This window comes from Exophiala mesophila, assembly GCF_000836275.1.
Source record: "Exophiala mesophila strain CBS 40295 unplaced genomic scaffold supercont1.4, whole genome shotgun sequence".
Lineage (NCBI taxonomy): Eukaryota > Fungi > Ascomycota > Eurotiomycetes > Chaetothyriales > Herpotrichiellaceae > Exophiala > Exophiala mesophila.
In genome coordinates this window covers 354,646-380,619 of record NW_015622507.1, presented here as the reverse complement: position 1 = coordinate 380,619, position 25,974 = coordinate 354,646, and the positions used below count along the sequence as shown (strand labels likewise).

The 25,974-nt window shown below is 50.2% G+C and overlaps 9 protein-coding genes across 9 annotated transcripts; 6 read left to right on the top strand and 3 right to left on the bottom strand.

Moving 5' to 3' along the window:
- Positions 1-39: 39 nt before the first annotated feature.
- PV10_05395 (uncharacterized protein) lies at positions 40-1,041 on the bottom strand (the record flags this gene model as incomplete). Its single annotated transcript, XM_016370068.1, has 1 exon — positions 40-1,041. The coding sequence occupies one exon, from the start codon at positions 1,039-1,041 to the stop codon at positions 124-126; it is 918 nt and encodes a 305-aa protein (XP_016222361.1). The 3' UTR covers positions 40-123.
- A 496-nt stretch (positions 1,042-1,537) lies between these two features.
- On the top strand, positions 1,538-2,769 carry PV10_05394 (uncharacterized protein). The gene is made up of 3 exons (XM_016370067.1): positions 1,538-1,680; positions 1,740-1,904; positions 1,966-2,769. Exons 1-3 carry the CDS (start codon positions 1,646-1,648, stop codon positions 2,081-2,083), a joined length of 318 nt encoding a protein of 105 aa, XP_016222360.1. The 5' UTR covers positions 1,538-1,645; the 3' UTR covers positions 2,084-2,769.
- On the bottom strand, positions 1,783-4,287 carry PV10_05393 (uncharacterized protein). The gene is made up of 3 exons (XM_016370066.1): positions 2,763-4,287; positions 2,538-2,714; positions 1,783-2,491 (listed from the first exon to the last, which is right to left on the bottom strand). Exons 1-3 carry the CDS (start codon positions 3,951-3,953, stop codon positions 2,216-2,218), a joined length of 1,644 nt encoding a protein of 547 aa, XP_016222359.1. The 5' UTR covers positions 3,954-4,287; the 3' UTR covers positions 1,783-2,215.
- Positions 4,288-5,005: 718 nt separating this feature from the next.
- On the top strand, positions 5,006-7,164 carry PV10_05392 (uncharacterized protein). Its single transcript, XM_016370065.1, has 3 exons — positions 5,006-5,559; positions 5,612-6,259; positions 6,314-7,164. Exons 1-3 carry the CDS (start codon positions 5,227-5,229, stop codon positions 6,416-6,418), a joined length of 1,086 nt encoding a protein of 361 aa, XP_016222358.1. The 5' UTR covers positions 5,006-5,226; the 3' UTR covers positions 6,419-7,164.
- A 2,190-nt stretch (positions 7,165-9,354) lies between these two features.
- On the top strand, positions 9,355-12,282 carry PV10_05391 (uncharacterized protein). The gene is made up of 6 exons (XM_016370064.1): positions 9,355-10,274; positions 10,355-10,527; positions 10,576-10,659; positions 10,720-11,068; positions 11,126-11,524; positions 11,588-12,282. The coding sequence occupies exons 1-6, from the start codon at positions 10,226-10,228 to the stop codon at positions 11,719-11,721; spliced, it is 1,188 nt and encodes a 395-aa protein (XP_016222357.1). The 5' UTR covers positions 9,355-10,225; the 3' UTR covers positions 11,722-12,282.
- Positions 12,283-12,669: 387 nt separating this feature from the next.
- Positions 12,670-15,930, top strand: PV10_05390 (uncharacterized protein). Its single transcript, XM_016370063.1, has 6 exons — positions 12,670-12,996; positions 13,050-13,144; positions 13,198-13,304; positions 13,353-13,620; positions 13,674-14,566; positions 14,613-15,930. The coding sequence occupies exons 1-6, from the start codon at positions 12,906-12,908 to the stop codon at positions 15,706-15,708; spliced, it is 2,550 nt and encodes an 849-aa protein (XP_016222356.1). The 5' UTR covers positions 12,670-12,905; the 3' UTR covers positions 15,709-15,930.
- On the bottom strand, positions 15,805-17,777 carry PV10_05389 (uncharacterized protein). Its single transcript, XM_016370062.1, has 2 exons — positions 17,294-17,777; positions 15,805-17,237 (listed from the first exon to the last, which is right to left on the bottom strand). Exons 1-2 carry the CDS (start codon positions 17,687-17,689, stop codon positions 16,623-16,625), a joined length of 1,011 nt encoding a protein of 336 aa, XP_016222355.1. The 5' UTR covers positions 17,690-17,777; the 3' UTR covers positions 15,805-16,622.
- Positions 17,778-17,943: 166 nt separating this feature from the next.
- On the top strand, positions 17,944-18,990 carry PV10_05388 (uncharacterized protein). The gene is made up of 4 exons (XM_016370061.1): positions 17,944-18,055; positions 18,111-18,186; positions 18,240-18,276; positions 18,332-18,990. The coding sequence occupies exons 1-4, from the start codon at positions 18,029-18,031 to the stop codon at positions 18,354-18,356; spliced, it is 165 nt and encodes a 54-aa protein (XP_016222354.1). The 5' UTR covers positions 17,944-18,028; the 3' UTR covers positions 18,357-18,990.
- Positions 18,991-20,493: 1,503 nt separating this feature from the next.
- PV10_05387 (uncharacterized protein) lies at positions 20,494-22,850 on the top strand. Its single transcript, XM_016370060.1, has 2 exons — positions 20,494-22,244; positions 22,296-22,850. The coding sequence occupies exons 1-2, from the start codon at positions 20,604-20,606 to the stop codon at positions 22,530-22,532; spliced, it is 1,878 nt and encodes a 625-aa protein (XP_016222353.1). The 5' UTR covers positions 20,494-20,603; the 3' UTR covers positions 22,533-22,850.
- The last annotated feature ends 3,124 nt before the right edge of the window (positions 22,851-25,974 follow it).

Sequence of the window (25,974 nt, the reverse complement as noted above, 5' to 3'; positions counted from 1 at the left end):
ACTAATCTACGAGTTCGAGTCGCCCCACGTAAATAGAAAAGATGGATGTATATATGTATATACTCTGGTAGCCCCAACAATGTACTCCTGCTCCCGCTAAAAAAGTCCTCTCTATCAATGGAATTATGTAGAACTTCTTGGCTGGTCTAGAATAGAAGACTGTGGAGGGTCTTCAATGACAACTCCATCATGACCTCTAAACTCTTCAACAAATCCATTCCAAACCGTCTGCTCCCTGGTCTCATCAAGAATTGCAAAAACCACTTCTTTGATACCAGCAGCTTCCCAATCTTCTTCCGGCCCCTTGCTGCGTGGCGTTCCGAGCAATACACGGCGCATGATCGAGGCAACCTTCTTGATCGGGTTGTGGTACGCGCCACACCCGAGCGCGCCGAGAACGACATGTGTTGCCGACATCTTTGCGGCTGTACGCATGATGTACTTGATCTTCAAAGCCATCATTTCCTCGTCCTTCGGATCGCTGTAACTTTGTACGCCATCATTTGAGACTACAACCTCGGGATGTCTAGGCGCGGCAGCCGAGATGACGTCGACATAGAACTGCTCTTCAGGCTTTAGCATATCCCGCATATGACCTGTAGACTTGAAGACGAGAACATCAGGCGTATAGATAATAGCGTCTGGTTTGTGACGATACCATTCTTGTCGCAGACTGGGATATAGTGTCGAACGCAGACAAAGACTCTCTTCTTGTGCTCTGGCGCCTCGAAGGACACCGCCTCCAGGATTTAGAGGAGAAGCCATGTTGAGAACAGCAATCCGACTTTTGCCTTTCTCTTGTCGTAGGCCATGAGCAGCCTCCAACGTGTCAACATGCCGAAGTGTGATCTGCAATGACTTCTGTTGTTCGTGTTTCATTGTTTTAGTGGGAAGTTTGGGCAAGTCAATCGTGCCTAGGATCTGACGAGCTTGGCTGACTCCCTTCCGCGCCCGAGCATTCAAAGAAAGGATATTCGGGATTTGTATATTGATGGTCTCCTTAGCCAAGGATGCTCTCGCGGCTTTGTTCATTGAACTCATGTTGCAGTACTATCCGGAAGACTCGCGATGGAACATTTTACAACTTGACAGAGCCGACCACTGGTGAGCTGGGGGAGGTCAGTATATACCTGAATTGAATCTCAGACCTAACAGTAAAGCTAGTGCATGCACAAAGCCTTGTATGGCCCAGAGGCTGAATGGTAGCACAGCCACGATGACATTTGGTGGAATCTGTGAGTCCTGATGACTCACACTCAGGGTTCGAATGTTGGACAACAGGAATATGAGGTCACAAGGATTAATTCACACGTCCTGGGGTGAGCATTCAAGATACATTTTAGGTGCGTATGCAAGTTAACAATATGTGAGGGTGTTGATCATTCTGGGATGAAGAGCAAAGATGAGAAGGACTCGGAGCACCTTTGGGTTCTCTGGTGCGCTATAGTCTACGGCGGGCTAAACATACCCATATCACAGGGCTACTTCTGTCTTTGGCGTTTTGCCCAAAATCTCATTTCTTGACTACGAGGCACCAGTGATCAATCAAGCTTGTACGTGCGATTGTTGTTCCCGTTTTTGAAAGGGACTGGCTATTAAATTCAATTCAACCCTAGCCGCCTTTCTACAAAGCCATCGAGAAGTCATGGCGAATGAAATCCACGTAACAGTTGAATTCACGTGAGTTGTTGATGGCATGAAATAAAAGGAATAAAGTATGCTGACTTGTCATGCGGAAGGAATGGATTGGAGATTCTGTTTGATAATGTTTCAAAGCATTCGATCACTTTATCTGCTGATGCGGACAACGGCAAGTCGCCTACAGTCGGCTATCTGGTCAACTACATCTGTGACAATCTAATCAAAGACCCAAGAAAAGAGCTCTTCATCTTGGATGGCGCAGTGTACGTCATTTGATCATGCCAGTCATCGCTCCAAAGCTAACCACATTCATCAAACCCGCAGTCGGCCTGGGATCCTAGTGTTGATCAATGACTCCGACTGGGAACTCGAAGGTGAAGACAAATATGAGTTGACCGACAACGACAACGTCCTGTTCGTTTCTACACTGCATGGAGGCTGAAGACCCTACGATCCTTTCCGGTGCAGGATCGACCATCGGCATCTGATATGGTGGTTTTCAATGTGGATTGCTTAAATGTTTGTTGAGGCCGGGACCGCGATTGATAAATTGGTCACAAGATTGCATGGCTGTTCATACGACGTCGTGCATTCTCAAGGTCAAGTCCTCGGAATCTTCAGGTGTCTTGTACCCTGAAGATCGCGGATCCGGCGTACCAGGATCACTGCGAGGTGTCGCCCGGCCACTGCGAGGACTGGCAAGACCACTCCCTAACCCTGGGACCGGTGTTACAAATCCGCTAGGCGGAGCAGGTGCCTTGATGCCTTCTGGCGAAGCGGGAACGATCTCTGGAGGAAGATCTGGGATCGGGATCCGCTTAGCTTCATTGTTGTAGCTTGCCGGGATGATCTACAAATGGTCAATTTATGGTCGACTTCGAATCATCCGCTCATACCTCAATGATCTCATTTCGAGGAAATGAGAGGAATGGAATATCAGCTGCGTTGCAGGCCATCAGGTAGCCGTACAAGACACGAAGGACACTCTCATGTGCAATGATGAGCAAATCATTCTGCTCTCTCTCCAGTTCCAGAATGATGGGTTCTAGTCGAACGGCGACATCATGATAAGACTAGAAATCTTAGTTGCAGTTCATCACCAAGAGAATAGGAATGCTTACCTCGGCCCTGGGAAACCTGTGATGATACGGGTCGAGGTCATGCTTGAGAACCTCGTCCGGGTAATCACGACGAATTCTACGCTCAGACTTCTTCTCGCAGACCCCCGGGTTCAGCTGACTCATTTGAGATCGTTGTCGGACTTTGAAATTCTTGGCCGCGAAAAAGGCAGAGGTTTCGACGGTTCTCCTTCTAGTCGAAGTCCACACAATGAGTGGTTTCAACGGGGTCTCCCGACCGCCTTTCAACTCAATTGCTTTTCTTTCTTCTTCTCGATGTTTGAGAAGAGTCTCCATCATCTTTTTGGCGTAATCTTTCCCTTGTGGCGAGAGCCCGGCGTCAGCCTTGAAGGATTCCTCCTCCAGGGTGGTACCTGCGCGAGCAAAGTAGGTGTGTCTAGCCTTGATGTGTAGATTCATTAGATAGAAGACAATTCGATGAGAGAGATAGCCGAAACTTGTATTGTTGACCACGATCCTATCTCCTGCATTAATCATCTTGATCCAATCAAGTTCCGGCTCTTCCATTGTTTCAAAGTGAGGAATCTTGGCTGACATCCGGCTGAGGTAGTGCTTAACTGCATCAGCTTCTGACCAGCCAATATAGTCGGGCGATGAAATCTTGACGCTCCGAACGTTTTCTTCGATGATTCTTTGGTCGTCGCAACTCGATTCGATAAACAGACACTTGATGTCGTGTTTGGCAAATTCTTTCGCCAGAGATTTGCGTCCGGCCGACAAGGGGTTAACTGCATCGTAGATGGCGATCTGACCGTTTTCGTGGTTCAAAAAGTGATAGATGTCTTCTCTACATTTCTTCAAAATCTTTTGGCGAAGGAGGACCGAAGATGCCGAGGCATTGACAAAGAAATAATCGTCCGGGACGTCTTTTCCATGGCCGATGATGGTCCTTCGATAATCACCTAGGTGAAATATCCGCGTCTTCACCCCAAGCCATCGCAGATATCGAGCCAGTGCAACGGAAATGTGAGTCTTGCCGCGAGCTGGCAAGCCCACAGTGGCTATAGCGATGCGACCGGCATGAAACAAGCGACCAGATTCGGTGCTGTAAAGCTGTGCCGGCGCCATTTCACCTCTCTCCGGGAGATCATGGATAGCGTCGACGAACGTACTCGACTTACGTCGATATCGCGGTGAATGGACCGCCGACTCGGCGGTCAACAGAGTGTCCATGACGGGAAGACGTTATAGCTTTTGAGAATCAACTTGCTAGTGGAACTTCGTCAAGAGAGACGAAATTAAGAAGCGGTCTCGGGAGTTTTCGACGCCTCTACTCCAGTGCGACACGACTCCAGCACAACCAAATGCGGGGGTAGTTGAGCTTGATGGTTTGGATCTCTAGGATATCCGGCCCACAAGACAACTGTTGCAAGCGCACAAGACAGCAAATCGCTATTTGCTGAAATGCCCGCTTTGTTGAAGCGTTTGCCTCAATGGAAGTTGTCGATACAAGATCGACCAGCGACAAGTCCGAGGCTGATTGACATAAGGTAATGTCCGGGTGATAGGCAAAGGATCGGAATCAAGATAAACCAGGAGGGCGAGATTGCCGCCGTTTTAAGCTTGCCTAACATGTGTGACTCCCCTCGGCAACAAGGATGAAAGAAGGACGGATGGGGCTTTTAGCGGGTAAGTAGGTACCTACAGAGTAGTACTACTGTGGTACTTAAGACTTAAAAGGCACGAGAGGTAAACTCTCGGGTACGGTCACGTGGACGTGCTTGCTGCTCTGCGCCGCTTTATACCTGATCCTCCTCTTATTACTCCCATCCTCGCGATGTACCTCACTTTGCTGGTCGGCGCTCCAGAGGGAAGAGTCCAAGAAGTTTTTAGGTACGAAGGCTGCATCAATTTCGTGACACTTGACAATAAAGCTATCATCGCAAGCAAACATCAAAAAGCAAGGTGGTCGATTCTAGCCAGCAGGTGCCCTCGGGTTTCTGCCGCTTTAAAATTTAACAAAGGCTGGCTATCAGACGGAGATCAACAAAGAGCGAGCACGTTCACCTTTCTACAGCCTCTCCTACGTGGGCTTTGGCGCCTCCGATGCCTGCATCATCTAACCAGTCGCCTCTGGTTGCCCAGACTCCCAGCATCTCAGAACGATCGGGGTTGATGGTGGCCACGCACCTGACACTTACATAATATGTAGGAAGCGAGGAACCGCGAGCGTAAAGCGGCCTTACCTGCCTCCTAACACGAGGCGCAGTCAACGCTGGTTTTAATCCATCTTGGCAAAATTATTCCTGCGCCAGGTGCCAGTTGTGAAAAGTAGAGCTCATCAATCAACCACAACCCTCAAGCTGACGAGAGCATTCGCAGCTCATCAAATCTCGCGCCTCCTCCCTCAAATCCTCAAGGTCTCGAGACCCTCGGTGCTACAACCAGCATAATAGGTTGAATTTCAGGTGGTCCGCACCAGGGTCTCCGAAAAACAATTGCCATCATGGCGACAATCGCAGGAGAGGAGAAACCTTTCTACTCTAATGCATTGTCCTTCCTGGTGGACAATGCCCTCGCCATTGCCATCACAGATACCTATTCCAACCTATCGGAAAAGAGAAAACTCTTGGGTCTAGAAAATCCCGGGACCGTGGATGGAATTGCACGCGAGGTGCAGAAAGATGTCCTCCTTTCCAACTTTATGTTTTCCGGTCTGCGATGCGACCTACAAAAAGTCTTCAGCATAGCTCCTTTATTCCGATTGCAACATGGATTCGCTATGGGTTCGCAGGCTCTCCCACCCTGGCAGCTGATGGCATTGTATGGAACATCAAATGTATGCCAGTTCCTGGCCCTTTTGTGAAAACCCTCTGCTCACATGTCCACAGGTCTTCCTACAGGCTGCGTACGCAAGCGACAAGTCACTAACCGCCTGGGGCAACCTGAGATGGTCTCCTAAATTCGTCACCAAGACTCAAACCGCCATCGACCCGCGACAATCTCAGACAATGGTTCAATTCGACAATGAATACACTGGAGATGATTTCTCCGCTTCGATCAAAGCGATAAGTCCTTCTATTCTTGATGGTGGCCTCACGGGCATTGTCATCGGTAGCTACTTGCAGAGTGTGACTCCCAGGTTGGCTCTTGGTCTGGAAGGTGTGTGGCAACGGCCCGCCTTGAATGCTCGTCCGGAAACCGCTGTATCCTACGCCGCAAGATACAAGGGTACAGATTGGATTGCCAGTGCACAATACTTGGCCCAAGGATCTTTGAACACCTCATACTGGCGACGATTGACAGATAAAGTCGAGGCCGGGGTTGATTGCCAGTTGCAATTCGCCCCTGGCATGGGCCAGGGACTTTTCGGAGGGATCCGACGCGAGGGCACCACCACTGTCGGCGTAAAGTACAGCTTCGCAGCTTCAGTCTATCGTGCTCAGATCGACAGTGCTGGCAAGTGCGGAGTGGTTCTCGAGAAACGAGTAGCACCGCCAGTTACCTTGACATTCGCCGCCGAGATTGATCAATGGAAGGTATGGATTTGTGTACCCTTCGTTCCTGTGCTTTTTTACTCACAATTTTGGCAGAACACCCACAAACTTGGACTTGCTGTTTCACTCGAAGGCGCGCCTGAAGAGCTGCAGGAGATCGCTGAGCGAGCTGATCCAAACGCTCTTCCCCCACCACTCTGAGCTGTATAAAAATTCCTCCGATTGTTGCAGCCCGAGATGTCCAACAGACCACCGTCTCGCGCCAAAGTCAGCACTGGTTCCAATAGTTGTTTTACTACCTTTCACTCCTAAGCATGTTTGATGTCTTTTCATCGGCCATGCCACTCTAACACGGAAAACGATCTAACAACCTTGAAAAGGTGTTGGATGGGTCAGTCTCCGATTGCATATCAAATGGGCCAACGGGCGATGATATGGGGGAACACTGCCTTGGGTCATTTTGTACATGGACAGGCGATGAGACCTGGGGACGCTCAAAAAGAGCGAGTGTTCGACACGAATCTGACATACTGCATAATAGAAGGCCTGTATCAACACTATCTTGAATCTGCAGGTTGCTAGTTTGGCTCTGCTTCTTGGTTTGGCCACAATCTTCATTAGTCCACTCCACCCAATGATTTCTCGTCGATGGCATCGTCTATGATACATTCAGGTGAAGGAGGTTGATAGTTTGTTATGGTTCGCGTGGCATAGGTAATGTAGGGAACACTGGTCATCCAACTGGCCTGGTCGAAGGCCATATGTATGGAAAGCCTACACGTACCAAACCATGTGAGAGCTGACATCGCTCAGCGCCTGGAGAATCTCTGCGACATGTGATACTCTTCATACTGAAAAGGGGCATGAGGGATGAAGGAGAAGGTGTTGCATTCATCCCCGGCTCCCTCCTTGTCAAATCGATTGCAGATTTTTGGTATTGTAAGAAGGCACCGATTATTAATAATAGCGAAGCAGGACACTGTCGATCTTGTACCTCACTGGCAAGGAAATGACTTCCACAGGGGGCTTTTTCCTTCCAGCCCTTGTGTCCATAAAGTACAAAACAACGACCTTGTCGAAGTTGTTTCTAAATCCTAGAGGATTGGATCTGGCTCTGGTCACATATAAGATTTACGTGTAGAAATGGGGCAACGAGGATTCGAAATTGCTTGCTTGACCATAGACATTTGGCAGTACCGCATAGTATGATGGGCGGAGTTTTGCTGTATTGGGGGCAAAACGCCCAGCAGTGAAGTGTTCAACAGGCCATTCCAGCCACTCAGGAACAACAAATCCTCGTATTCAATGCTCAATATCCTTTGATATTCTTGTGGCGGCATGAGGACATGGAGAACATTGTGGTCTCGAAGCTGCGCTACAAAAACTCTGCAGGCCCACCTATTGTCATGGCTTGTATCAAAGTGCCTTGAGCTGACCCATAGCTAGAGTACACTGCCGTGTCTGCCCAACTGGCACCAATGGAGCGAGCTGCTGTATCCTCCCAAGCAATGACGTTGCCCCAGCCCGATCAAGATTCAAGGTGCATATGCGAGAAGGATTATGACTGGCCTGTCATGTTAGGCTGGGGACTGTTCGTCTACGGAGAAAGTAAGTAAAAAGGCTCCCCACTGGACCCAGGTATGGAGGGAGGGATCGTGACCGTGCCATGCCTGTCGAGTCCTTTCGTTCTGTCAGCCGTTCCGTTCAGCATTGTTACCAGCATCCCTGGGCCATGGCTACTTTCTAAGATGTCACCCGAAGCTCTTTGAAGAGGCGTCGCATTTTGACAATGCAATCAAGCGATTCTAGCAGTGTGCAGAATACACTTTATCAGATCTAGGCCCAGATCAGATGAGGAATCTCTGGGTTAGCAAAAGGTCCGTGAGCAACAAAATCAAGTACTTCGTAAGCACAGTACCTGCGCACAGACAATGAGGCTAGGGTAAGTGGTAGCGAAAGCTGGGTGCACTGGCTTCTGTAAGATGCACGTGGAAGTACGCCTGGCTTCAAGTTGGTCAAGTTTGCTTGAACTATCACTCTAAACTTGTTGTTTAACTTGCCACCACGATGAAGAAGACGAAACAAAAGAATCCTGTATGACGATGATGATAGCGTACCCCGAACGGAAAGTCAGCCTGGAAGCGAACCCATTCCAAGAAGCGGCCCTGATTGTGCGGACCAATTCCAATGTGATGAGGGTTTGGTCATTTAAATATTGCAGCGGCATCCGAGATGGGAAACCGGGCCTTGCGACAAAGCATGCAAGCTTAAACAGGTGTCGGGGTCTGGGTCAGCGACTTGTTAGCGACCCGCAGGCAAAGAGTGTTTTAATAGAAGCAACCTTTCCCTCAAAACCCCACCAGTGACGCCCATAATAAGGTAGTTGATGGGGTGAAAATGGAGCCTTTCATGCAGAAGGCTTTTTTGACGGGCATCATCTGATCATCTGACCATTACGGCCTGGGTGGTCATCGCAGACACAGACATCCATCAGAGTCTGGGTTTTTCCAAGTCTGCTGTTTCTTGTGCGAATGTCTCCCATCATGGCCTCGTAGTGGGCAATCCCAGCCCACTCCTGGCGCGCCAGCCATGTTGCCCATTCCCTGTTGCCCCTCGACATCATCCACGCCGTCTCAAGATTGGACTCCGATGCTGCCCCATCACTGGTCCACCACTCACGAGCCATGGAAAAGGTGCTGGTCTTGTCTCGTAGGAGCGCCGTGTGAAGATCGATTGTGCAACAAGCAGTTCGTCCCACCTATGTAGCTGGTTGAGCATGTCTTGCAGAATCGTCATGCGGTGCAGTGCAGGCAGACTCTAGCCGTGTTTTATGACCCAGGCGCCATCAACATAATCATTCTCGAGGGTATGGGGAGAATAGCCATAATTCACCCAATCATTTATGGTATGCCTACTCTTTTCTCATGTAGGACCATTTCCCAAGACTAGGATGTCCGTCACCTGAAGCTACCATCTGAATGACTGGGGGAAGCCTCACATGCTCTGTCAAGGCCCGCCCCCGGGTCCTGCTGCGCCTACACCCGCCTGACGCTAAGCACCAACATCAGTAATAATCATCTCTACCTAAGGTACCTTAGCCAGCCGCCCTCTCGCGCCCCTTCGCCCTCTCATGCCCTGCTCTACTTAGTGACAGTAGCATCATTGCCAACCACGGACTCCCTACAACTCAAGGCTCCAATTCGCAGACCAGCAATTCTCAACCAATGTGACACGCTCGAGAGTTGGAAGAGCCACGTGAAGCATCATTTCTTTTATTATTATTGCCTTCGTTCATGTTCCTTTTTGACTCCCTGAGACCAGCCTGCCGTCCAACTTAAGCAAGCTACGGACCCTTCTGTCTTGCCTGCGCTACACTTCCCCCTCCCCCTCTTCAACCACTCGCACCTCTGGTCATTCACAATAACTAGAATAACTAGTGCACAGTGCGCATCCAACCACCCTTGACCTATTGCTCGCCTCTTCCACCACGCCGGGAACCACTTTCTTCAAATTACTGCTGCTACTCGCCTCAACACAACCGCTTACCTACAGGCTCCTTTACCTTCTCAAAACCACGTCTATATTCATACTGCAGTTTCCTCATCCTCTTCACTTCCTACGACATTCCTGAAAGCGGCTGTCATTCTACAAACTCCTTTCTCCCCCAGTTTCATCATCGCTCGACCCGTTCCCACACCTCATTTCGAAAGCCTCACCTACGCAAAGTGGGGAAATTAGCGTTTCTTCCGCCAACCCTCAACTGCTCCCGCACCCTCATTCACCAGACCTGTTCCTTGACCATCTCTCTCCTCGCCGTCTGCAATCCCATCCTGTCCTACACCTGTCGTCGCCGCCATCGAAGCTTCCTCTCCTTGAGCCTCAAGCCCGTCCTACCATCCACTCCTTCCATCACCATCAACACACGCTCCTTTCATAGGCTCATCGCAGTCTTCCTGCCCAACAACCACCATCGCCAAAGTGGATCCCACACGTCCTCGTCACTAGACAATGTCGCAAAACAGGCCTGGAGGAGTATTTTCGGGCTTGCGCATGGGTGGTATGTTGTCCTGCATCTCCTTTTGAGACCGTGTCCCAAGGCGGACGCCTTCGAGCACGTGCGCTGACCGATGCCTCCAGAGGTTGTACGTGAAAAAGTCCAGGATGGACTGACCGGAGAAACACGAGAGATGCAATACACTCAATGCAAAATTGTTGGAAACGGGTCTTTTGGCGTCGTCTTCCAAACTAAGTTGTCCCCTAGTGGTGAAGACGCCGCCATCAAACGGGTTCTTCAAGATAAACGGTTCAAGGCAAGTCTGGTCCCCGCTTTGGCTAGAAGGTCTACTAACAGATACAAGAACCGCGAGTTGCAAATCATGCGAATCGTCCGGCACCCAAATATCGTTGAGTTGAAAGCATTCTACTACTCGAACGGAGAACGGGTATAAACCCCTAGAGGCGAGAAAGATGAACCCTATAGCTGACCTGAATCCACTCAATAGAAGGACGAGGTGTACCTCAATCTCGTTCTCGAATATGTCCCGGAAACCGTATATCGAGCCTCACGTTATTTCAACAAGATGAAGACTACGATGCCCATCTTAGAAGTCAAACTCTACATCTATCAACTCTTCCGATCACTGGCCTACATACATTCACAGGGCATTTGCCACCGAGACATCAAGCCACAGAATCTTCTGTTGGACCCCACCACTGGAGTGTTGAAGTTGTGTGATTTCGGAAGTGCAAAGATTTTGGTTGAGAATGAGCCAAACGTCTCATACATTTGCTCACGATACTACCGCGCACCCGAGTTGATATTCGGGGCGACCAACTACACCACTAAAATTGGTGAGAAAGCATCCCCTTTGTAAACCATCGACGATGTTGTTTGCTGACAAAGTCTAGATGTATGGTCGACTGGCTGTGTCATGGCTGAGTTGATGCTAGGCCAGCCACTATTCCCTGGAGAGTCGGGTATCGACCAACTTGTAGAGATCATCAAAGTCCTTGGAACACCCACTCGGGATCAGATTCGCACCATGAATCCAAACTATATGGAGCACAAATTCCCCCAAATCAAGCCTCATCCGTTCAGTAAGGTGTTTCGGAAGGCATCTCCCGACGCGATCGAGCTCATCTCGGCTCTGTTGGAGTACACGCCGACGCAACGGCTGTCTGCGATTGATGCCATGTGCCAGCCTTTCTTTGACGAATTGAGAGATCCAAGTACACGTCTTCCAGATTCTCGGCACGCCGGTGGTTCCTCCCGCGAGCTACCACCCTTGTTCGACTTCTCCCGACACGGTTCGTACCCCGTCATGATCTCTGTGTAGCGTGGAAATGATATGATGCTAACATGAGGTGTAGAACTTTCCATTGCCCCACAACTCAACAGCAAACTCGTCCCTCCCCACGCCAAAAGCCTTCTCGCCTCCAAGGGCCTTGACTTGGACAATTTCCATCCTCTTAGCAAAGACGAAATGATGGCTCGACTAGATTGAGCGTAAGGATTTCGAGGGAAATCTCATGACCACGGCAGGAAGTGTCTTGACTATCGATACGTCTATCATCGCACACATGTCGGTTGGCGTCTGACGCGCTACACGATGATACCGTGCAACCCGCATTGTGCCATCAAGTGTTTAGATGGTTATTTTAGCATTCGAGAGAGGCATGCGTGCTGCCAAAAGCCTTGGCTTAGTTTATGCTTTCTCCGAATGGGTGGGAAGCCGTGGAAAACCTTCAAAATGGGGGATCAAGTTGAGCGTTTACGAAAATTGACCGACAACCGGTCTGGAAGGACTTTTGTACTCTGGTTGTCGAGTCACAGCCCATGACTGCAGATGGGTCGAGGACAAGACGTCGAAACTGCGCTTAGGCGATTAGGCCTTCACTTGCCCTCAGAATTTGCATCAGACACGGACAGGGCAGTGTGACTAATTGTGCCTGTGTGCGGTCTCCTTATGAGAAATCATGCACTTCATAAATTTGGATCCCCAAATGTCCTTGGGTCTCTCTAAAGACCCAAGATGGATTATATTCAATGCTTTTTGAATTCTGGCTGCCAGATCTAACCGAGGACAATCCCTCGAGTTGTGCCATGAGGTGATACATCGCGATCTGGCCATGTTTAGTAGACCTCTTTGACAGCTGCTGCTGCTCACCACCCTCTATTCGGTTAAATGCGTTGGCTTCAATGCTATAATCGCCCTAAAACGCTCTGTAGATCAGTAGTGAATAGTGTGGATGTCATTTCGAGTTACTACAATTCCGAACTCCCCCAATGCTGTACATCTGATGCACCTGGAGACATTCCCAACACTGCCAAGACGCTATTTGATGTGCACTCATCAGTGTCGCGTACTCCGTAGGTACTCACGGGGTACTTTATTAGCGGCCAAGGAGAACCCCAGTCGTAGGTACCTAACTAAACTCGACTGAGGATCTGAGTTGAACAGACAGCCTTGATACCTGCAGTACATGTCTACCTGCGGTTCCGCGTCACTTTATTTGCACAAGAAATTGAGACAGAGGCTTCATTATTACTACCTAACTACACACCCCTTGCGAGGGCCAAAAGATTTCTCTTATTCGCTTCCTGTCCTCCCTGTCCTCCCTTCGCTGCAATCTTTTACAACACATCATTGCCGCGTTCAAGCTGCCATTCAAACCGCTCCCTGCGATCATGGCTGACTATGATCGACGTCCACGTCGAGGAGGTGGTTACAATGGAGCCGCCGGCGGTCAATTTCAAAATCGCAAGAGGAGATACAGAGGTTCGAGCTGCCCTTGAAAGCACGAAGGTGACGTTCAAAACTGACAGAAGCAGAGGATGACTTTGACGACAGACGCCCCCAGCGCCGTCGTTATGAAGAACCTTTAGCAGTTTCTCTGCGCAAACAAGTTCTTTCCATCGCGGAAAATGTAGGAATCGTCTCCCTCATGCCACAAATCCACAACTGACGCGCGACCTGCAGCCTATTCGCAAAGCCGAAGATGACGTTCAGGCGATTGCCAAAATCCTCTCCGAGAATTACTTTGATCACGACTTGGTCTCCGGATTTGTCGAGCTCACCTCTCGCCTGTAAGCTTATACCGTTTTTGAGTACGACTATCCACTAACACATCAAAGCCCACAAGAACAACCCCTCAAAACGCCCTTCATTGCTGCGATTGTCCTTCATGCCAATGCTCTCAAACCCGAGCTTACCAATGATGTTCTGGAAAAGTCGCTTAACAACTTGCAAACACAACTCAATCTAGGCCTATGGAGAGAAGTTAAATTATCATTGAAATTCCTGAGTTGCTTGCAAGGCATGTTCGAAGGCGACGGAATATTTCCAATACTGGATGAGTTGTTTTCCAGAGCCGCAGACCTCCAGATGAAGTCCTCCGAAGATGTGCGAAATCCCCTGGCCCATTCTGGTTTTAACTTGTGCTAACATTCGAGCAGTCGCTTGGTCTGGAATTGGTCAAGATCATCCTTATGACGCTGCCGTACGCAATGGCCTCAACGGCGGGTGGATTCGAGGACCAAGCAAATAGTCTTCTAGAGAAGACGGATATTATCGCTTCCACCGCCCATCCTCTCGAAACCGTTGTCGACCCCTTTCCCTCTCCAGAATCAGGCGCCCCCACAAGCTCCGAAAGTGCTCTTGCATTGCTTCAAAAACATATGCAGGAAGAAGCAAGGAACTCCTGGGAACTTTCGTGCTTGCCTCGACCTTGGAAGGGCGGGCGATCTGCTGAAGCAGAAGAAGCTTTGAGCCAAGCTACAAAGCATCCCTTTCCTCATGTCACGGTCCCAGAGGTTGTTCAGACCGGGCCTCGCTCTATCTTCCCAGAGATATATCTCTCGGTATACTCTGAGCAAGACATTGAGACCGTCCCTTCAGCATCGAACCCTGCAGCGATACTGATCCGTGATGTGCTTAGTGACACTATCAATGTCCTAGATTGCAACAGAAATGTGGCCGCCAGGTTCTTAACCGATATTGACTGTTACTTTGCCCCAGGAACCTTTGTGAAGAGAGCGACCCCTTTTGACAAGCTTCGAGATGTTGCAGGAGACAAGAATACCTGGAAGCCAGAAGATGTTGTCGTCGATGCAACTTTCTCCCAGCTCATGCAATTGCCCGTTGCCGAACACAAACTTGTCTACTATCACTCGGTCCTCACAGAAGCTTGCAAACTCGCGCCAGCTGCAGTTGCACCAAGCTTGGGAAGAGCGATTCGATATCTTTATCGCAACGTCGACAGAATGGACCTCGAACTTTCGCAGCGGTTTCTCGACTGGTTTGCCCATCATCTGAGTAACTTTGGGTTTACTTGGAAATGGACCGAATGGTAAGCAGCTTTGATTCGATATTTACGCTTTTCTGACTCTCCCAAGGGTCGACGATGTCAGTCTATCAAATGTTCACCCAAAGAAAGCATTCATCATAGATGCTTTAGACAAGGAGATTCGTTTGAGCTTCTCTAAACGCATCAAGGGCACACTACCTGAACCGTATCAGGGTCTGATTTCCGAAGAGAAAGAGAAAGACGCTCCTGATTTCAAGTTCGATGACGAAACTACGCCATTCGCAGCCCAGGGTAGGGAAATTGCACAGTTGATTCGAAAAAAGGCTGCAAATGATGAATTTGCACCCATTTTCGACGCCATTGAGCAACTGGCAGTCGAGTCCGGCATGGCGAACGCACAGCTGGCATCAACAGACGCCTTTGTTACCTCGATATGCTGGGTTGGCTCAAAATCGATGTCTCATGTCCTTGCATGTATCGATCGATCTAAAGAGCGCTTACTCCATTTTGGCTCTCTCGGTTCCGAAGCCCGAAAGCAAATCATAACATCTGTTATGACCTATTGGCAGTACCAAGAAGGAGTCGGCATCATCATCCTCGACAAATTGCTTAATTACCAGATTCTGACGCCCGAGAGCATCATAGAATGGGCATTGATCGACAAGGTCAACAGAGGCACGTCGCTAGCGAAAGCTTGCACTTATGAACTCGTCAATAAGACCGTGCAGAAAGTCTGTTCTCGGGTGAGAAGTATCGTGCAAGCCATTAGACAGCACGGCCTAAGTGAAGACCAGAGGCAGGAGCTTCAACAGACACTCAACACGGAGATGGAAAATACAAAACAATTGTTCAACACCATCCAAGACGCGGTCTCAAGTATCCGTGATGGCCACCAGGATGAAATGATCGAAAGCAGCGACGCTTTACGAGCCGAAGATGAGGAGCTTCTCAAGGCGTGGGGCAGGAAATGGGTTCGAGCTTTTGAACGAAAATCAGCCGTGGAAGAATCATGGGTCAAAGAGGAGCTTGCGAAACCAATCCCTGAGCCCACGCCATTGCCGGAGCCAGTCACCAAGGATGCGCCGATGAATGACGCAGATCAGACGGCTCCAAATGGCCATGCGGTCAACGGCCATAATGAATTGAGAGCAGAAGTGGTGGATGACGGTGATGGTATCGAATGATCTCTGCGCTCGTTGGTTGGGTTTCACTGCGATTCCTTTCAATACAGCGTTCACTGCCATCCTGAATACAGAAAAGTGTAACATGGTGCTGCGACTGGTCTCGCAGCGCTTCTCATTCCAAAATTGTGTGCCTGCTTCTATGTCCTATGTCTATTGACTCCTAGAAACGCGCTTTACATAAACATTTGATTAGAGAGATTAGGCCCCCTTCCATGTTTACGGCCGTTTAATACGATCTGATCTGTGTCTATTCGCCTCCGGAAACGCAATATAGACATAACCAACGAATTAGTACAACCATTACCCCTTTTGTTTGATGCATGGCTTGGACTGAATCGTTGAGCTGAAACGAGCTTTTCCTCCTTTCGTTGTTGTGCCATTGGTCGCGACTCTACTCTTGGGCTGTAGCGTGGTCGATCATACTAGATCCCTCGAAGTGCATGGGTTTCGACTTGCCAGAGGCTGTGAAGCTTGATTTGTTTAGAATGCTCGCAACCACAAGGGGGTGTGTTCAAGGGTCAGAAAATGTTCCTTGTGGTTTGTGCCCCAGGAAGCCCACCACCATGCACCATCTCCCGGGAGACGGTTTGACAAGCAGGGAGACAAATCGAGCGTCATAAATGCCCTTTGAGTCAAAGGTAGACATGTGCTACCTGTCAACAGTAGTCAAGAGAGCACCAGCTGCAATCCGAGAGCCGGGAGAATCATCGCCCATGTCTGCGTCGAGAGGGAGGATGTTGATCAGAGTGGTCCACAATTTCTTGAGAGCTTTTCGGTCGGCGAATTCCTCAATGTGCGAATTTATGGTCTCATCGGTGCTTCGACATTGATATTCAGGGTACATATAGCAGCCTAAAAGCCATCGAAGGACACTCATCTGGCATTCACAGTGATCTGCGGCAATTTGATGATGCTCATTTGCGAATCCCATAACCGGTGAAGCCTGGAGGCATGTGTGGTGGCGGGGCCGGCGCAGAGCTAGGTTGAGGGCCACCAAAGCCGGGAGGAGGGCCAAAGCCGGGAGGAGGTACGGCATTCGGTGGAGGAAAACCAGGTGGTATCTGACCGTATCCCTGAGGAATAAAACTCTGCGGCCCACCATATCCTGCTTGACTTGGAGGCGGCCTCGCTGGAAGTCCGCTAGGTGGAGCGCTGAGAGGAACAGTGGGAGGAGGCGGAGGTCGAGCTTGAGCTGGTGGAGGAATGGACTGGAAATTGCTGTTTGGCGCACCGAACCCTGCGGGTTGGACGGGCGATGGAGGAATACCCCCAAACAAGGGGCCACCAATAGGGATGGTAGCAGGTGTCGGTTGGACGCCATGGGCCTTTGCTTGAGCTGCAAGCATTCTCTCTGCCTGATCACCATGTCGCTCCCCCTTACCGTCCTTCTTATAAGCATACTGGACTGAGACTTCCTTGTTCATGAGGTATTGACCATTCATGTTAGCAATCGCATCGTCAGAAGATTCAAAATTCGAGAATGAGACGAAGCCATATCCCTTTGATAGATTGCTCTCGTCTCGTGCAACCTGGTCAAGCCGGTTAGTATCAACACGCTCCAATGATAGATTCCGGGAAGACTTACCTTTGGGGCTGCCACCAGGGTTCCAAATCGGCCAAATGTATCGTAGAGCATCCTTTCGTCAACCATCGGATCCAGATTCCCCACAAAGAGCTCAGCACCAACCTCGACAGACTTTTGCTTGTCGGCACTGGCTTTGTTGACACGAATTGGTTTACCGAACAGTCGGACTTGATTCATGATTCGGGCAGCATACTCGGCGTCCTCCTCGGAATTAAACTCAACAAAGCCATAGCCTTGATGTGACTGAGTGACTCGATCTTTTGGCAGATGGACATTCACGATCCGTCCGGCCTGTAGAAAAAGTTCCCAGACCAGAGAGTCGGTTACACGCTCATCGAGGTTTCCGATGTAGATGGTGGAATCCTTGTCCTGCTCCCAGTGGCGGGCGCCAGACATTGTTGATGAGAATTCGACCTGTATCGAGAAGTAGGACCCTGAAACAAATTCTTTACAGGCGCAGAGGTAGATCCAGAATCTTCAGCTGATGCCCAAGAACGATGGCTGATGTGAAATCCTCTGGGGGTGAGTTGAGTGCAGTCCAGGACAACCTTTTTCAGTTTAGTGGCTGGAGAATTTGATGTCACGTGAGACTAATTATCTCGCAACTGTTCACAAATTGTTCCGCAGCTGCGAAATATTGCTTGCATGATCTACATTACAGTCTCAAGTCAACAGGAATTCTAGGAGTGCGCTGCCCATCATCCCAACGTCCCATAAAACGAGTGCACCGGCAAGATGATCCAATTCTCCGAAGAATCAAAGGTAGGATTATCTCTCACCTAGTTCACTGCTATGATTCTGATACTGTAATCTACAGGAACGCATCTCCAAAATCTTGGACATTACCCGCGAAGTCGTTCATTATGGTTATCTACCTCTCATCCTTTACCTCGGTGCGTCTTCAGATATGCTTAGTGTCAGGCGATAGGAGACTGACTTTGGACAGGATACACGCGCAGCGAGCCCAAGCCAGCTTTGATCAGGTATTTCATGCCTACCGATGGTTGATATGTACCGTTCCCGTTCTGACAGTCCTAGCCTGATATCTCCCTTTGCGAACTGATCTGGACGTACGTCAAAGTACCGTGTAATATCATCGAACACCCCGAGCATGAGTTTGTACCAACCAGTGGATGACAAGAGCAAGGGAATTGCATGAACCTAGTGTTGTGCTTTCAGTAATAGCACTTCTCATCTCAGGATGTCCTCCGATCCATATGAGATGTTTCCGAACAGCCGCCGGGCCTAGCTAATGCTTGAGCCCAAGAACTTTGTAAGACAGATACCATCATAGCGATGAATGATATTCTTGACTCCTATATACTTTGGGTGATGGTTACCTGAGAGTTGGAAGGCCTTCTCGTGGGACAAACCAGACAGGCAGCAGACCTCACGGAGAATTACTCTATAGCATTCTCCTGGATATAAAACTTGACGATCATGGAGAAGTTCGACCATTGAAGTCAATCTTCAATCCATCCAGCCATGTCTTCCGACCGCCCTTCGCAAATTGGCCAATGGGAGCGCGGACATCCATCCTGAAACTCGAAACTTGGGCAAGTTGATCATGGGCCTTTTCGTAGCACACTGGATAAGAGCAAGAGCACGAATGCAACAGCGCACTCTCCCGGGCAGTTCATTGTCGCACAGATCAGACAGATTCTCGGACAGTCCTTGCAATGAGAAATTGATTGGGCAAAATCTTATGATGTCCTCATCCTCTGAGCTAGCTCCTGTTCTCTATAATGACAAAGCTGTTCAATGGCATATCGTTAAGGATGCTCCTGCACTCTATTATAGACTCATTGGATAGATGCCATCATTGACCCAAATGGACACGGAACATGGACAGCGATTCAACCAGCCTTCTCTGCCATTTTGCCGCTGGAATGGATCGCGATCGTATAAAGCCAGGGAAACCAATGATGGGAAAGCGCCTAAGTGCAGGAGTGGCAACACGTATCATGTTACCATCCCACTGAGTCCAAACGCTGAAGTGTGATTGAATTTATCTCCAAGCTCTGCTCAATAGTAACAAAATAAAACATCTTGGTTGATAGACTTATTGCTGCAAGGCCACCTACTTGTAGTGTTTCGAGCTCATGTGGTTCCGGGTTCCGCGCATGATGAAACTTGCCACACCTGTACCCAAGCACGTGAGTACTGCAAGTGCGGAAGATGCATAAGTTCCGCGAGGATTTAGAGGGCCAAATAGGCTTGCAGCCTCCTCGTGCACGCAATCGCAATCGGCTGGGGGGGGACCTGGACCCCTGCAGCAGTGGCTCTCTGTAGCGATCTTCACCTTATTTTAGTAAAATGGTGCCGGGAAGACTGGAGCCTGTGCTCTCCTTAGCCCTGTTGTGCCCAGGTAGCTGCACCAACCTTGTCCTCATCCCCTAGACCCAAAGTGGGCGCTCCGGACAACGCCTGGCGGTGTAGCCTAGTTGACTCTAGCAGTGACTTCGACTCCGCTCCTCCAGCTTGGGGGCATGTCAATCCGGTAGTGAGGTGGAGCTTGCACGACGGCTGTGGCACATTAATGGGCCATAGCCTACCTCTCGTGGCTCTTTGATCATCATGACAACATTTCACCTCTGCATAAAGATGCCTTAAGCAAGCACTCCACGCGTGTGGTATAGCGCTCTACGTCGCCCTGTAATATTCATGCAGCGCATGAACTCAAGATACCATCTCTGGAGCCAAACAGCGAGCCAGGAGACCAAACTCAGTTGTCTTTTCCAAGGGCGGCGGGCGTGGATTCCTTCTCCACCTCCATCTTGCGCCTCCCTATCCCCTGCCCCCCCCTTGTGCGGCTAGGGCATACTGTAATAATACTCGTATACCTATGTGTTCAACAACGGTCTATGTACCTCTGGGCTCTGGGAAAGGACAGCCTTTTCGTGCTTTCGATCTGTGTGTTAGACCACGCTGCCTTGTTTGAAGCCTATTCGTTCTCCACTCCATCCACAGATCTTCATCAGCCCGCATGGTTGCACGGAACCAGTTTTATTGGCCAAGCGACCTGATGCACCAGGCACCGGCTGGGCACCCATTACTCCCCAGCCCAGGCTCTTGCTCGCCGTAGTTGGGAGCTTATTCCCATATTTTCTCCCCTTACCACTAGCGTGGTTTTTACGGAGAAGCACCCAAACCTGGCATTTTGGTTTGTCGCTTCTGCCCTCTTTCCGTTCTCCCCATCTGTTTTCATCACCGCTGTAGGTGCACTTTACCACAATCATTGCACGTCTACCATCGTGCTCGATATATCCTGACAACTTCTTATCATCTGGATTGATTGAAATCAATCATCATGTTTAACGCTACACAACATCGCGGGAATCCTAACCTGGGTCCTGCACCCCCGGGCCAGCAGAACCACCGGCTAAATGAAATTATGGATTCCCTTCGTGCCGAGTTCGAAAACCAAAACCGTTCATCAGAGCAGGTTGAAAGCCAAGTTGCGCAACAGATTCAAGAGATGGAGTTGATCCGGAACAAAGTATACCAACTGGAGCAGAACCAGCTGAAGATGAAGCAAGACTATGAGGCTGAAATTCGAATGCTGCGTCACGAGCTTGATTTGCGTGGCGGGCCTCAGGTTCAGTCACATTTGGGGGCTCCTCCACAGCACGGGGGCCCTGCTCAAGCTCCTCCTTCTCTAGGCCATGGCCAAGGGGGATTGTTCAGTGGCATTATGGCAAATCAAGGTGGAGGTGGTCCTGGTCTTGCTCCTCCACCAGAGCAACCTCCCCAACAACAACAACAACAACAACAACAACAACAACATCCTTTGCAGCCTCCACCACCACCCGCAGGCCAACCTCAGGGACCGCCGCAGCCGCCCAACTCCTTTCCTGGCTACCAAGGCCCAACTCTGAACGGTTATGCTCCTCAGCCACAGCCTCAGACCAATTCGCCAGGCTTGGGCAAGAACCGCAACCTCGCCAATCGAGGCGGTCCTGGTCCTGCAACGCCCCAGCAGCACCAGAACCAACCGCAACCCATGCCTTACCAGAATGATCCTAGAGCCTCGCCCCAAATCCCGCGGCCCACCCCTCCCGGCAGTGACTTGCAGCATCAGCCACGTCATCAAATGTCCGCCCAGCATCAGTTTCCAAACGTTGGCAATGTTCTGGCCGATTTGAACCCGGACGATCTACCAGACACACTGAAGCGCACAGGAAATGATTGGCATGCTGTGTTCAACCCAAATGTACCTCGGGTGCTCGACGTTACTCTCCTACACAATCTCATTCACGAATCCGTCGTTTGCTGTGTCCGCTTCTCCGCCGACGGCAAATATGTTGCCACCGGTTGCAACCGAAGTGCACAGATTTTTGATGCCCGTGACGGCCGAAAAGTTTGCGAATTGCAGGACGACACTGTTCAGGACAAGGAAGGTGACTTGTACATCCGCTCTGTTTGCTTTTCTCCTGATGGTAAGCTGCTCGCCACCGGTGCTGAAGACAAGAAGATCAGAGTTTGGGACATTGAGAGCAAGCGTATCCGGACCACGTTTGATGGTCACGAGCAGGATATCTACTCTCTCGATTTCTCCCGGACAGGACGATTGATTGCCTCAGGATCGGGTGATAAAACTGTTAGACTCTGGGACATTGAGAACAATCAGCAAGTGATGGTCCTATCGATAGAAGATGGCGTTACCACGGTTGCCATGTCACCGGATGGACGATTTGTGGCCGCTGGGTCATTGGATAAGAGTGTGCGAGTCTGGGACTGCTCCAGCGGTTTACTTATTGAGCGACTGGAAGGCGGCCAAGGACACAAAGACAGTGTTTACAGTGTTGCTTTCTCACCAAACGGTCGTGAGCTTGTCAGTGGTAGCTTGGACAAAACCATCAAGATGTGGGAGTTGACACCCCAGCGAGGGCTCATTCCGTCTACGTCTGGTAAGGACGGCAAATGTGTGCGGACATTCGAGGGCCATAAGGTAAGCTGAGACAATCGTCTGCGAGATACCATGCTAACGAGGAGTTTTTAGGATTATGTCCTCTCGGTGTGCCTCACTCCGGGAGGCGAGTGGGTCGTATCTGGCTCGAAAGATCGCGGTGTGCAATTTTGGGATCCTAATACGGGTAATGCCCAGATGATGCTGCAAGGGCACAAGAATTCAGTGATATCAGTTGCGCCATGCCCTGCTGGACATCTGTTTGCCACTGGTTCTGGCGACATGAAGGCTCGGATTTGGCAGTATACCACGTGGAGGGGAGCTCACTAGTGAATTTCCGGAAAAGTGCCAAAGGGACATCACCGGCGGCCAAACATCGACTACTTCGATGGAATGGGATGACAGGTTGGTAAAGAGACTGATGGACAAGGATGTTCTGGTGTTGGATTTCAATGCAAGAAAAGCGAGTGGCTGAGGCTTTTAGGATCGGGAGCTCTAGGAGTGTGGGAGGATCACATTAGGGTGATGCACGCCGAAAGGGGGTTTGGGCTACTGGCGAGCTCGACGATACACGATATAGTCTTCCTTAGCAGGGACGATGCGATATCTCTCCAACCACATCGGTATTATGCAATTCTTTTGTTTGGTCAAGAACGTTAGGATGGTTCTTTCGCAGGTGTGCATGTTCCCACGATTATCTGAAGTGAAGTGAAACGTATCTCAAGGGTCTGGATGTGGGAATCTTGCTACTATGCACCCAGGTGGGCAGAATTGTTCATATCTAGGATGCCCACATGGCAGTGGTCTAGTCTTCGGGGAGCCTGACCTGGTGGCCAATGAGCGAAGCAATTGAATGAGGTGGGAATGATTAGGGCTTGGGTTCGACGAGACGGTTCGTATGTGTCAGATCTCGGTCGAAATGCAGCACAACGAACCCTGGTCGATTCGATATCTTTGAGGTTTAGGGACTAACTTTTAGGCGACAAACTGTATCGTGATGCGACACGAGGGTATCTAGATATGCACTGAAAACAGGGGATTTCGGGCTGTCTAGTCGGACATCGGGGAAATCGGCTGCCCATGAGGCCTCGGGCTGCCCACCCTCAAGGTCACGGTGTTGTGAGGAGGATGGTCATCAAACAGGTATAAGCACTTGCCTGCCGAGGGGCGCCTCAGGCGTTGGTAGAGGCATCGACAATTGACCCATGGGGGTGCACCGGTGGCAGCCGTGCAGTTCTCTCGGGCACAACCGTCCAGGCTGCACTTGGAGAGTCGTGCAGGGCAATCGATCATGTACCCAGCCGTTTTCGGTGTGTCACCAGGGATGGCGTCGGTGATCTTGTGGCCACTAAACTGGTATGGAGAGGGTACAAGGGCAGAACAGGGAGGTGAGGGAGTGGCTCGTCGATTTGCCAATGGGGGTACGTTTTGGCGAAAGGAGGTGATTTGCACAAGTGAAGATTTCTCGTAAGGACATCAGTGGGACTCTGGGAGAGGAGCTGTGAGCAAGTGAGTTGAAGGCAAGACAAAAAGACTAGGAGTGGGAGTGGGGCGTGGGATGTCATGGACCGGTAAAGAGAGATGGTGTTGTTTGTGCATTTCTCAGCTTGAAGGGTTTGATGCTGGCCAGGGACAAAGTGTTTCATCATCTCTACCATACCAATCTGAGGTCGTCCTGCTGGATGAAAAAATTTTCACTTCGCATATAATGCTCGAACTAGGCGTTGGGTTCAGAGGAGGCTTTGAAGAGATTTGATGTGTTGCGCAAGATAACGAACAGATAGGGCGGGATACCTGGTATTGGGCTGTTGTCAGGCAGGCGACCCTGGGGCGGACAAGCCTGGTGGACAATCCCAGTCTCCCACGTCTTTTTTTTCCTGACTACTGCAAGCCGCCCTCGTCAAGCCGCAAACGCCATGGCTGGTCTCGAGCTTTCCGAAGACGTGCGGGCAGCTGGTTCAAGCATAGCGTTGAGATAGCGCTGTCTTTGCAACCTCTTCATTCTCAGTCGGCCCACGGCCAACGCACGGTGCCGGGGTCCTTTTGATCACCCCAATCACTGAGTTCCAAAAATATTGGATTTGGGATGGTAGCCTGGTCAGCAAAGCCATTGTTTGGTCAGTTGATACCCACCATTCTTCAGAGATGCCAAACTGGTACTGTTGTAGCCTCAAATACTGAACCCTGTCCACATTGGCCAGCAGCAGGAGGACCATGACATGGCACGGCCAAGGGGGTCCCCTCAGCCTCCACATTTGGGTGCTGGGGCCTCCAACGGTCAGCCTGGTGGATGCAGACATATGATCATGACCGGCGGTCGGGGGCAGCTACTACGAGTATACGTACATATTGTTACTTAGTACTGTAGGTGCGCATAATTAAAAGTTCCTCAAGACACAACCTTGAATGCGTCTCGACCTCCTGCGGGACATTGAAAACTCGTGTGATATGAACGCATTGCCAGCAGTACCTTATGAGTAGGTACCTAGGTATCTTACCTAAATCTAGGGTCGTCGTCACTGTTGTTTGCTCCCCTGTGGATACGAGCAAAAACTTTCCTTACGCATCCCCATACTGGCAAAAGGTACATACCTAAGGTACCTAAGATATGCGTACGCATACTTAAAAAAAAACTCTCCACACTGCAGGTGGCGCGGAGCAGCAGCTCCTTGTCGGTACCTGGCTGATTTTAGAGCCTAATTTAAGCCAAGACGCTAATCCAACGCTAACTCAAAGGCCCCAAACACAAGCGCACATGTTGACCCCCCAAGACCAGTGACACCCTCGTCCTTTGGTGCTTCTTCATCTCAACCCTCTACCAGTTTCTGCACCCACCCACGCCTAACCGACCAGTTCGCGAGGGTAGTACGGCACGCGTGTTCCCCCCCATCCATCTCCTCCCCCGGTGGGCTCCATCGGTGTCATCCTCCAGCCGACCGGCTCCCTAGCTATCATCTCTCTGTCTTCCTCGCTTCGTCTTCCTTGGCAACCTGCTCTCCTCTCCAGTCAATATCATCTCCAGAGTTCATCTCCCCACTCTAAGCCCTCGATGGCTTGTTTGCGCCATTAGTTGCGTCCTCCATTGCACATCTGCTGCCGCTAAGTTTGCCATTCTCTATCTCGGTCCACTCATGCTCTCGTATCTGTGACTTCTCCGCTTAGACCACGTCTGAAAACAGCTCCCTGGCTCCCAGGTCACCCACCCCCCCTGCTGGTTTTGCATGCCCATCATCACTACCCGTGCCCGTCAAGCCTCATTGGTACCACAGGCGAGCCACTGAGAAGCCACATCGACGAAAATTTTTCATCTTGTCACCTGGTATTCCAAACAGGGCATGTCGACCCAACTGCCACGACTGGGTCTGTGGCGCATTGTCCACTATCAGAGTACGATTTCACCATCTGGCAAGGCTGCACCACTTACTCAAGGGCCTGAGAACACCACATTTTTCTTCTCGATGCAGCTTGCAATCTCTTCGCGTGCATCATGATCCCTGACCAATGGCCCGATGCGTGCAGCTAACAGTCTTTTCTGTCATGGCTCTATCCCACGCTTTTGCTGACTGGCCTTTGGCTTCCCTCCATACACCAGACCTCAAAAACATATAAACACTCGTTTGGGAACGTCCTTCTGGAATGTCGGCTCGTGTTCTCCAAGGTAAACACCTCTTGTCCAGGGCCAGTACAATCTCACTCAAACACGTTGACTCTTTACACTTCTGCCCTGTCCTTTACTTCTTCTTGCCGGACTACCAGTCATTGTCTCGCAATC